This window comes from Chlamydomonas reinhardtii, chromosome 15 (genome assembly GCF_000002595.2).
Source record: "Chlamydomonas reinhardtii strain CC-503 cw92 mt+ chromosome 15, whole genome shotgun sequence".
In the NCBI taxonomy this organism is placed as follows: Eukaryota; Viridiplantae; Chlorophyta; class Chlorophyceae; order Chlamydomonadales; family Chlamydomonadaceae; genus Chlamydomonas; species Chlamydomonas reinhardtii.
In genome coordinates this window covers 637,415-649,487 of record NC_057018.1, presented here as the reverse complement: position 1 = coordinate 649,487, position 12,073 = coordinate 637,415, and the positions used below count along the sequence as shown (strand labels likewise).

At 60.6% G+C, this 12,073-nt stretch overlaps 1 protein-coding gene across 1 annotated transcript in view; it reads left to right on the top strand.

The window, feature by feature from the left end:
- CHLRE_15g637602v5 (uncharacterized protein) overlaps positions 1-4,511 on the top strand; it is a 6,279-nt gene extending 1,768 nt beyond the window's left edge. Inside the window, exons 4-10 of the mRNA XM_043070566.1 lie at positions 237-1,877; positions 2,145-2,258; positions 2,515-2,566; positions 2,795-2,906; positions 3,058-3,139; positions 3,367-3,646; positions 3,904-4,511. Of these exons, the coding sequence (XP_042916430.1) occupies positions 237-1,877; positions 2,145-2,258; positions 2,515-2,566; positions 2,795-2,906; positions 3,058-3,139; positions 3,367-3,646; positions 3,904-4,010 (2,388 nt within the window). The 3' untranslated portion in view covers positions 4,011-4,511. The remainder of the gene's footprint in view (positions 1-236; positions 1,878-2,144; positions 2,259-2,514; positions 2,567-2,794; positions 2,907-3,057; positions 3,140-3,366; positions 3,647-3,903) is intronic.
- Positions 4,512-12,073: the final 7,562 nt, after the last annotated feature.

Sequence of the window (12,073 nt, the reverse complement as noted above, 5' to 3'; positions counted from 1 at the left end):
CGTGGCGGTGAGGGCGGGTGCCAGAGCCCCTCCCTCACCCGCCCTCCGTCCCCGCCCCTCCCTCGCCCACCCTCCGTCCCCGCCCCTCCCTCGCCCGCTCCTCCCTCGCCCGCCCCTCCCTCCCCCAACCCTCCTTCTCCCGAGCCGCCGTCGCCTGCACCTCCCTCTCCTAACCCTCCCTCTCCCGCGCCCCGTCGCCCTGCCTCCTCCCTCTCCCAACTCCTCCCTCTCCCGAGCCGCCGTCGCCTGCACCTCCCTCTCCCAACCCTCCCTCTCCCGCGCCCCCGTCGCCTGCCCCTCCCTCTCCTAACCCTCCCTCTCCCGAGCCCCCGTCGCCTGCTCCTCCCTCTCCCGCCCCTCCCTCTCCTGAGCCCCCGTCTCCTGCTCCTCCCTCTCCCGAGCCTCCCTCTCCTGCTCCTCCCTCTCCCGAGCCACCGTCGCCTGAGCCCCCGTCGCCTGCTCCTCCCTCTCCTGAGCCGCCGTCGCCTGAGCCCCCGTCGCCTGCTCCTCCCTCTCCTGAGCCGCCGTCGCCTGAGCCGCCGTCGCCTGCTCCTCCCTCTCCCGAGCCACCGTCGCCTGAGCCCCCGTCGCCTGCTCCTCCCTCTCCTGAGCCGCCGTCGCCTGAGCCCCCGTCTCCTGCTCCTCCCTCTCCCGAGCCACCGTCGCCTGAGCCCCCGTCGCCTTCTCCTCCCTCTCCCGAGCCGCCGTCGCCTGAGCCGCCGTCGCCGGCCCCTCCCTCTCCCGAGCCTCCATCGCCCGAGCCGCCGTCGCCTGCTCCCCCCTCTCCTGAGCCGCCGTCGCCTGAGCCCCCGTCTCCTGCTCCTCCCTCTCCCGAGCCGCCGTCGCCTGAGCCCCCGTCGCCTGCTCCTCCCTCTCCCGAGCCGCCGTCGCCTGAGCCCCCGTCTCCTGCTCCTCCCTCTCCCGAGCCGCCGTCGCCTGAGCCGCCGTCGCCTGCTCCTCCCTCTCCCGAGCCGCCGTCGCCTGAGCCCCCGTCGCCTGCTCCTCCCTCTCCTGAGCCCCCGTCACCTGAGCCCCCGTCTCCTGCTCCTCCCTCTCCCGAGCCTCCCTCTCCTGCTCCTCCCTCTCCCGAGCCGCCGTCGCCTGAGCCCCCGTCGCCTGCTCCTCCCTCTCCCGAGCCGCCGTCTCCCGAACCCCCGTCGCCTGCTCCTCCCTCTCCCAACCCTCCCTCTCCCGAGCCTCCGTCGCCTGCTCCTCCCTCTCCCGAGCCGCCGTCGCCAGAGCCCCCATCGCCTGCCCCTCCCTCTCCCAACCCTCCCTCTCCCGAGCCCCCGTCGCCTGCTCCTCCCTCTCCCGCCCCTCCCTCCCCCGAGCCCCCGTCGCCCGCCCCTCCCTCTCCTAACCCTCCCTCTCCCGCGCCCCCGTCGCCTGCCCCTCCCTCTCCCAACCCTCCCTCTCCCGAGCCCCCATCGCCTGCTCCTCCTTCTCCCAACCCTCCCTCTCCCAACCCTCCGTCGCCTGCCCCTCCCTCGCCTGCTCCTCCCTCTCCCAAGCCCCCCTCTCCCCTACCTCCGTCCCCCGCTCCTCCTTCGCCCAGGCCTCCTCTCCCCAACATCGCTGCTTGCCCCGCACCGAGCTGCCCCTCGACCAGTCAGATGACAGCCGTCGGCATCCCCGCAAATCCCTGCACGCCCTGCACTGCGCAGACTGAGTGCCTAAAGGAGTCCACAGATGGTCAGTTCACCATCCCCGGTTCCGCCAACAACGTCCTAACGGTCTACAACTGCAATGCCAAGCCGCAAGTCGCGGGCGCCGTTCCCCTGGTCTTCTCCACCACCAGCGGCAGCTCCTTTCCCACGCTTAACGCCTACCTAGCATCTTCGGTCGTCGGACAGGCTGCCGCTGTGGCCTGCTATGCGGTGCGTATGCGGAGGGCACTTTCTCACTCGCATCACTGCGTTCACAACTCGCCACATACCCTACCTTAGGCATGTGGCGAGTTGTGATCGGATCGCTCATCCATTCCATCCCGCACAGCCCTTGCTTTAGCACTGCACGCCGGACTCGGATACTGCGTCTGTTCTCCAATCCCCTTTGAGCCCCGTCTTTGCTTTGCTGTCGCCACCTAACCTTCCGCTGTCCTGTGCTGTCCCCCTCCCCTTGCCCTGCCGTCTGCTTCTCCGCAGCCCGGTGACCTCTCCTGGACCGGCCCCATCGTCAACTACCTCTACCTCGCCCATGTCGCCACACCCAGTGACAACTATGCCTGCCTAACCTGCGACTTCTACAACCTCGCCAAGGCAAGAAATAAGAAATGAAGATTGACACGTTAAACTCAGTTCAGATTCTTCTCCAGCACATTTGCAGGAAGGCATGTCCGTGGCGACACGGCCTTGCCGCATGTCCGTCCAGTCTGACTACAGTTCCTAGATTTCTGGCTGTCTTGCTTGTGAGAACCAGCCATGCAACCGGCGATGTCTGGCTTGATGTGCACTCCAGCAGTCAGTTGGCCATGCGTATGACGTGTGCTGCTCGCGTGCGGCTGTTGCCTTGCAGGTCACGCCCAGCGCCTGCGTCTGCAGCACCGACACTGCCTGGGCTGTCCCACGTGAGTTTGTTTGTTTTCACGTTGTTTACTTTCACGTTCTGTTGTCACTTCCCACCTGCATCGCTAGCAGCTTGCCCTGCGGTTTTGTGATGTTGCAATGTAAGAGCGTGCCGCGTACAGCAGTCGTCCTTGCTTGGGTCCGGAGGGCCTTGAGATTGCGAGGTTATCTAGCTGACAATTCCCTCCCGGCCCCTGCCTGGCACCTCGCCTACCCGACCGCACACACAGTCAAGCCAGTCATGGAGGGGCTGGTGGTCGGCACCGGCGAGCAACAGCTGGGGGCGCCCTACCCGGCCGGCGTGTACTGGACCGCGCGCTCCGATGCTACAAAGGCCAACGCGTGAGTTCTAAAAGAACAATTCTTTGCCCTCATTATTCATTATTCCAAGCCCCAGGGGGCGGTGTGGCCCTTCCGTTCCGTGTAAGCCTTGCCCTGTGTCATGTACCACTGACCTTGATTGCTGCCGCTGTGCAACATAAAACACGCACAGGTGGGGCGGCTACTTCCGCATCACACCCATTCCCCACACGTCGTATGTTTACGAGTTCGACGTGTGCGCCGGCTGCGGCCAGGTGAGTGTTGAAAGGGGAGGGGCGACTGGGCGCGTCCGTGGTTGGTTGGTTGGCACATGTGTTATGGTGGCAACGGCTAGTAGGGCAAGTCGATGAGTCACCACCATGGATTAGAAGCATCCATCCTTTTCCGCATGGGTGCCCACGCATACCTCGCTGCCCGTACCATACAAAACACACTCTTCATGCCAAACTCTTTCCGCCCGTGTCCCTCTGTTTGCTTGCAGAACCGTGTCGGTGCCGGTTTCATCATGGCGCGCCTGAAGTTCCAAATCACGAGCGCCAACGGCCAAACTTCCGTGACCACCTTCCTGGCGCCCTCCCTCACCTACCCGACCTACACGCCCTCACCCACAGCCTCCACCACCTCATCCGTTCTGCACATGTACCAGTCCTTCATCGCACCGCCCACGCTCACACCAGGCCAGATGACAAACTCCGCGAAAACAACCTTCTCACTGCCAATCACGTACGGCAGCTCGTGGACCGTCACACAAGTCAACACTGGTGGGTCTCGTGCTTACGTGCCGTGTCCCTGCTGTGCGGTTAGGGAATGGGCCCCTCGAGCCTCGCAAAGCAGCTTCGCAAATAAAGCAAGGCTTGTCTGAGACTCCACACGCACGGCATTAGCTAGCTACAGACGCGCTGCGTCATACCGTACGCATGGACGGGCATACCGGTCTCGCTCCCTTGAAGCAGGAAGCCGGTACATCTATCTTACCGTACACTCGCCATGGCACCATCTTTCCATGTCAACACCACAGGTACTGTCAAGTTCGGCAGTACCTCCGTCAACGTCCCCGCCACCGAGACCGCCAACGGTCTCTACGTCGCCATCCACCTCACAGTGGGAGGGCAATTCTGCTATTAAGTTGGTTGAGTGGACTCGATTGAATCGTGTACGTAGTAAGCATTGCATGTCAGAAGCCGTACCTACACATGCTAAGAACGGCAATCAGGTTAGGCAGTGAGAACGGGCGACAACTTTATGGTGATAATGTTCCTTCAGGTTTCAGCAGTGTTTGCCTGGCCTGGAATTGTAATTGCCGGACGGCAACTGCCCCCAGCACGGCTTTGTAAATAGCGCGCTAGTTGATAATAGTATGGCTTGTTGCACATGGTAGGCAGCGGCTGTGCGCGCAAGAGCAGTGGCGGTTGTTGTACATTGTTCCCATTTGTGCTCAAGTGTGTGATGCAGCAGGCATATGCCGTTTTGTTTCATCATGACCAGCCCCAGGGCAACCTGCATCCACAAACGTTCCGCAATGCATCTTTTTTGAAATCGAAAATCAAATAAACAACGTTCATTGGATGGCATTTGCTGCCGTGTGTATCCTCACGCTCGAGGCTGGAATTGTAAACACTTCATGCCCACTACCGTGTCTCAGCTAGCTTTGCCCCCCTGCTCCGTACTCTGCGGGGGCTTGGATACGGCTGTTTTGGGGGCCCTGCGGCAGGGCCTTTATCGAGAATGCATGCTTGTAACAGGGGGGGGGTTAGGAACAAACTTTTTTGACCCCATGCCACCCGGACCCCCCGACCGACCGACCGACCGACCCCCCCTGCCGTACGACCCCCCAAAACCCCCTCAGAACCCCTTAGTTTTTTGTCAGGTTGGTGCCAACTGACTGCTCTCGGTGAGCTCTATCGCTATGTTTGATGATCCGCCCTGGGAACACACTTTGACCGACCAACATGTGGACATGTGGACATGTGGCCCGGCTGCCGACAAGTACCCTGATAGACTGGCCTGCTATGCAACGGCTTACTTCAATGTTACTTGATGATACGAAATGTGCTGACACGTTCATCCATGCAAAACCCGGCTTGCACCGGCCTGTCCCTGACCAGTTCCCCAGGCATCTCCCGAAATGCCGACATGCCGCTCCCCAAACTGCCCCAAACTATGCACGTGTGCTGAGTCTGGGATATACCTACGCACGCATCGTTGAGCTGCACCCATTGCGCCGCGTGCTGCAGGACAGAAGCGCTAGGAACAAAACTTGGCACGAACCTGTGCAAAACCTCTTGCGACCCCCGACTTTTGAGAATGGATCCCCCTTTTACGTCCAGACCGACCGACCGACCGGCCACTTTGAGGGGTCATAACTTTGCACCCAGAAACCCATTTTCGATTTTGAAAGCGGATTCGTGATTTTCTCGTTGAGCTCTATCCATTTGAGGCATGGGGTCTGTTTCGGAAGATTCTACCCCCCCCCCCCTGCTTGTAAGACGAAGAATGCGAAGCCGAGAAAGCGTGCTTGCATCTTCCAGGGGTAAGCCGCTGCCACTGGCGACAATCAAGGGCCTTGACCGACCACGGCACGTTCTTGCCCACGCTACCCACGCATGGCATCCAGGCGTGTTGTTACATCCTGCTGCTGGCCCCAGGGGGGGGCTAAGAAGGCCGGAAATTTGCGTTCTCACTATAAGAACGGCTTTGTGCATTATGGCATGCGCTAGCATGCGTTCAGCATGGATTTTGCGGATACGGAAAGCACGAACAGTGCGTGCGGTACGCAGAAGGAAGAACACCGTCACATGCGTCACAAACAAACATTTAGATGCCCAACGCCGCGTCAAGGAAAGCCGGAAGACCGCCTGGCGCGCCGTGCTGGATACGGGGCCAGGCTCACGCTCAATGCGGTTCTGCCCACGCAAAGCACCGTCACCGGAAGGCGCTGAAAAGCACCATTCTGTTTCAAGTTTCTTGTTAAATTACGTATTCCATCGCGGCTGCCTGGCAAAGGCACCGCCGCGCGCCACCGTAACCCCGGCCGCTCGCATTTACCCTGCTCAAGCCACCGGCTCCCGTGCAGATCCTGAGTTCGCCAGCAGCGGCGGCCGCCAGCCTTCCACCCCACCAGCGGTCGCGCAACCGGTGACTGGGCCATGTGCAGCCGCGGCGGCCACAGCCTCCGCCGCGGCTGCTTGGCAAAGGCGCTGCCCCGTACGCCGCCTCAACCCCGGCCGCTCGCGTTTACCCTGCTCAACCGCCGCCGGGGCTAGTGCAGATCTTTGAGTTCGACAGCAGCGGCGGTCGCCAGCCGTCCACCCCACCAGCGGTCGCGCAACCGGTGACTGGGCCATGTGCAGCCGCGGCGGCCACAGCCTCGGCCGCGGCTGCGTGGCAAAGGCGCTGCCCCGTACGCCACCTAAACCCCGGCCGCTCGTGTTTACCCTGCTCAACCGCCGCCGGCTCCCGTGCAGAGCCTGAGTTCGCCAGCAGCGGCGGCCGCAAGCCGTCCACCCCACCAGCGGTCGCGCAACCGGTGACTGGGCCATGTGCAGCCGCGGCGGCCACAGCCTCCGCCGCCGCTGCTTGGCAAAGGCAATGCCCTGTACGCCGCCTCAACCCCGGCCGCTAGTGTTTACCCTGCTCAACCGCCGCCGGCTCCCGTGCAGATCTCGGGTTCGCCAGCCGCGCGCGGCAACAGCGGTCGCCAGCCTTTCACCCCACCAGCGGTCGCGCAACCTGTGACTGGGCCATGTGCAGCCGCGAATACTCGTTAGTTTTGTAGGTATAACTCTTCATACACGCAGACATGAACACAGCCGAGCACTCGTTGCTTAGCCTTTGTTGGCCCATCCACACGGGCATTGCGTTACACGTGCCAATGGACTTTATTTACGCAGCAATCCAGAAGCATTAGTTTGGATTTTGCAGTAGTTGGGCGATCACGCAAGGTTTGGCAATGTCAGTGCTCACGATGTGTCTACAATCTGGTTTACAATCTGTGAGTTGCAATGAGCACGTGTTTGAGGTGAAGGCTTTGACGGGGCATGCGTCGGGCGCTTGCGTCTTCTTGGGGCGCATGCGCCTGCATGCGTCCCGCATGCGTGTTTCGCACGCACAACCTGCACAACCGAAAGTCGCAGCAGGAAGCTGCGCGGTGGCCGGTCACAGCCTGCTCCCGGTTTGGCGCCCCAGCTTCCCGAGCCTCCCTGAAGTGCGCGCCTGCATGAATGGATGTGCATGAATGGAAGGGCAGTAAACGGAAGCTGTATGGCAAATTTTCCAGAGCTTGCTTGGTCTTTTTGCCCTGATTCAAGTGTCAACGCCATGCTCCCAATGTTCTCAAATGTATAGAAGCACAGGCGTACGGTATAGGATTGCGAGAACTTGTGGAGGAGCCTGACTAACAAATTGTACGGCGTGGAAGGCGGGTCCGCGCCAGGTACGCGTTTTCGTGGTTCCAAGGCGCGCATAGTATTTGGCACATACACGTTGTATGTCTTTGCAGTTTGGGGCTGCAGCGTACGTAGCTGGGAGCAGGACTTCCACGGTGACCCTGTTTAATTCGGAGCCTGCCCCCCCGGAGCGCCAGTCACCTTTCTAACTCGGCCCCTCATGCTTTCTGCGTCCCACCCCCAACGCATGCTTAACACACAGAAAGCAGGTGTAACGCACAAACCTGTCATTATAGTGTGCATTGCTAAAGGTGTGCGTGAGTCTGTTTCTGCTCAAGCCTGCCAGCCGGGTGGGCAATTGTGACGGCGGCCACAGTCAGCACCGCCCGGATGCGCAAGGCCTGCGTACTCATCGCCTTCTCTGTACTGGGTTATGTTGGGATTCGCTGGGCAACGCGGTGCACTTCGGGCCAAAGTTGGAGGGTCGGTCCTCGTCCCTGGGGGTCCGCCGGGTTTCGGGAGCCCATCCTGGCGGATTTCGGGAGGCGCCCCACAAGCAGGACTAGGGGCCAAACGCAGCACTACGAGGCTCATATGTGCACGTTATGACGTAATAAGCACAAACAAAGCGTGGGAGGGGTAAGTTGCGCGTCCGGGCGGGAACATGTCCCCACACTCGGGCGGGAACATGTCCCCACCTGCGCAGGTGGCACGTCCCTGAGGTCCAGAGCAGATGTCGCTCGTGACTCGCGTCAGCAAGTCCCTCTTGTAACCAATGCAATCTGCGCACTGACACGGCTGGGCTCTCAAGCGCTGGTGCGCATGAATTTACGTCGACAAGGCTGCCGATGCACATGGTCCATTCGTCACGTGTCAGACAGTTGAGCACGGGGTGGGCTGGGTCGGGAGGATTCCTATGGATAGGATCCCGCTAATCCCGCCTTGACCTAGTTTTTTAAGGGGGTGTCTGGTGAGGAAGTTCTGGGCCGCCAAAGTTGGGGGGTCGGTCGTCGTCCTGGGTAAAAGGGGGATCCATTCTCAAAAGTTGGGGCGGGCCCATCTTTGCACAGGTCCCAAGAGGTTTTCCTGGGGGTCCACCGGGTTTCGGGAGCCCATCCTGGCGGATTTCGGGAAGTGCCCCACAAGCAGGACTAGGGGCCAAACGCAGCACTACGAGGTTCATATGTGCACGTTATGCCGTAATGAACACAAACAAAGCGTGGAAAGGCTAATTTGCGCGTCCGGGGGTGGACATGTCGGCACATGTCCCCACATTCGACACATGCGCACTGCCACGGCTGGGCTCTCTTGCGCTGGTGCGCATGAATTTGCGTCTAACAGGGCTGCCGATGCACACTGCGCAACCGTCACACGGCAGAGAGTTGAGCGCGGTATGGGCTGGGTCAAGAGGATTTCAATGGATAGGATCCAGCCGCGTTTGACCGAAGTCTCAGAACAGGCCCGCTGATGACACGGAGTGATAGTGCTCGTCAAGAGGAGTCGATTGACACCACTTTGGTATAAATGGTAGGGTTTTAACCCCTAAACAACACGGTTTTGTCCGTGTGGGGGTCGGTCGTCCCCTCAAGAGGGGTCCCGGGGGATTTCGGGGCATGGGCATTTTGTTTCCTACCCCCCCCCGTATATTGGGCCTTGGTATTGGGCCTTGTCGAGTGCCGCTCCGTTGTCAAAGCATCACCTCACCGCGGATGCCTGGCTGCGTTCCAGGTGGGTTTATTTTGTGGGTTTCGCGTTGTCGCGAATGGCAGCCTAGTCGCGCGCGAGCTGGTACACGTCAGCCCTGCCCGGACCGGCAGTCTGCTTCACGCCAGTGTAACCATTTGGTGCGCCTGCTGTGGAGCCGCGTGGGGCTGTCTCATCTCGAAAGGTAACAAGCAACCGCCATTGCTGCTAACTCTAACTTCTTTCTTGCTGCTTGCTAGCCTGGAGCACTCGATGGCGTCTAGCATTTGCATTCACACTAGCTTTCATTTCTCAAAGCATAGGTCGCGCTCTCCTCCTCGATTTCTTTGCATTGGGTTCGGTTCAATTTGGGCAGGTATTTTACAACCCCCTGGCTGGATGCAGCGGCATATGGGCGGATTGGGCGCGGCACTGGCGGGACGCCCTGCAGGCTGCAGCCCGGGAACAGACGGAAATAGACGGGAACAGGCACGCGTGCCACTCCCACACCACACCCCAAACTCGCCTTCCCGGGAGCCAATCCGAGTGATGCAACTCGGATCCCACCTGCGTCATCGGAAGCCCTTCGTGGTCTGGCACAGGTCACTACTATTGCAGATTCATGGGATGCTCGGTGCACTGCGAGGCCGCGTTTGACCCGCGGGCTCCCAGCTACCGCCACAAGCAAACTCTTGCTTATAAGCTATAATTGTATATGCAACGACATCGATGGTTGCTATGCAGAGACAACAGAGATGATGCAGACACATACAGTAACGGATTTTGCAGAGAGACGCCGCAGGACCAGGGTCCTGCGCAGCCGTCCCTACGTCAGTGTTTTGGCCCCTAACCTCACCGACCCCCCTTAATCCCCCCCCCTAATCCCCCCCCACACCCACCTGCCCCCTGTATCCTCGCCAGCCCAGAAACCCTTGTAATAGCTCCCAAATGTGGTGTTTATTACGTGGAAACACAGGGGCGCGGAGTCTGGGGCGAGGGGGGTTAACCGTCTGGCCCGGTAACCCGTTAAGGGGAGGGTTACCGGCCTGGCCCAGTTTCCTCGGGGGGCAGTTAGGGGCCCTCGCCGTTGAGTGATCCCCTTCACCAGTTAGGGGGGGGTTAGGGGCCAAAACACTGACGTAGGGCGTGTTGCTCGCTTCTGCCAGTATCAACGAGGCGCTAACTCGGGATGCACCCTTACTGATTTGGCGCCAGGAGTCTAGGGGACACTTAAGCGTCTCTGTTAGTTTGGAATACCCTGTAGACGCGTCACAGGGCCAAACCGCCGACTTGACTTTCGACGGAGAGGTGTTACGGCCCTGTTCTTTTATGAGCGATCGATGGCCGAGCGAGATGGCCGCCGCAAGCTCATTATGTGTGTCAAAAGACTACTGAAATGTGTTGCGGAGTCAGCTCAGCGGCCATGAGAGCACAAGGTCGACGATTAGCCGAAAATGTTTTGGCCTTTGGAGTTTGGGTCGCCGGAACCCATCGACGCCGCAGCCCTTGGCCCCTGCCTCCGCCAGTGACTAACCAGGCATAGCTTTCAAGCTGTGAATGTATGTGATACAGCCGCGGCGGCTGGCCAAACAGGTGGCGGAACCGCGCGCGAACCGGCCCCGAAACTAGGGTTAGGGCAACGCCGGAATTCGGTAACTACGCTTTGAAAACATGCACAAATCCAGTTTTGAAATGCCGACAGCATTTTCATGGTGTGCAGATGGGTCAAACGATGGCCTGAGTGGCCTCGTCACGGGCTGTTCGGCTCCGTCCGAGCGGCCGTTTAGCTCCGGCCTCGCTGTTTAGCTCCGGCCTCGCTGTTTAGCTCCGGCCTCGCTGTTTAGCTCCGGCAAGGCCGGCGGCAGTTGGGCCCTGACCAGGCGAAGCATGCCTACTCGCTTGCTCCGGAATCGGGAGCCCGGGCCTGGGCGTTTCTTACATAACTTGTCACGCGGTATCGCCGCGCGTGCCTCAGTGATAGATGGCCCAGGGAACGACAAAACGACGACAGCAGAGTCCATTCAAGTAGTTCGCCCACGTTGCCGGCGCGCTGGTGCCGCACGGCGGACTTCTAGGTAGAGATGCTGGGTTTGCGCTGCTATGATGCATGTAGCGGCAGCGGGCGGGTCCTCTGCCATCACTGTCGTGAGGCTTGTTCCCCGCCGGCTGCCTCTGCTCACGTCTCTGCTGCGCACGCCAACGCTTGCCGCTGCTACCCCTGCTTAGCTCGACGTCTGCTCTTGTGAGGGGAACAGCGCAGAAATTCCCGAAATCCGCCAGGATGGGCTCCCGAAACCCGGTGGACCCCCAGGAAAACCTCTTGGGACCTGTGCAAAGATGGGCCCGCCCCAACTTTTGAGAATGGATCCCCCTTTTACCCAGGACGACGACCGACCCCCCAACTTTGGCGGCCCAGAACTTCCTCACCAGACACCCCCTTAAAAAACTAAAAGCACGTGCATAATGCTCTCCGAAAGCTCTGTAATATTGAGCATGGGGTGGGGTGGAGAACCTGAGCTTTCTACCCCGCCCCCTGACGCCCCCTGCCTTCTCTTCCACTGGCTACTGGATGGCGTGCGCACACTTACTTCTCGTACTCTGGCGTCATGCACATTTCGTTCCCTTAACGCATCTTCGATAACATGGCGCTAGCTAGCTGTGTGGCACGGCACGCACGCACCGCCCGTGTGCCACACGCAGCGGTGTCCAGAGGTGGGCTGCTGGGTGTGCGTGTATTTGCGGGTGTGGCTGGGCGGGGGTGGGAAAGATAGAGGCAGGAGTCAGGGAGGATCGGCGGGTGGTGCCACAGCAGTACCATAAACTGCCAGGCACACCAGCTCATGCCATGCTCTGCCAGACGACAGAAGCACCCGCGCTGCCGTCCAGCTCCCACCCACCCCCACCCCCTTCCAGCCAGCCAGCAACTTGTCGGTACAGTAACTCCGGCGTTCGACCAGCCATGCACTTCTGCTCTGCCGCTGCAAATTGTTTGCCGTCTGCTTGGGGTATGGGCGGCGTCAGCTGCACCCTACGGGACCTTGCCAACCTGCCTAAAGCCTGTCCCATCGCACACCGTCCATGCGTTCGGATTCTTGGTGAGGCGGGGTGGATGGAGAGGGT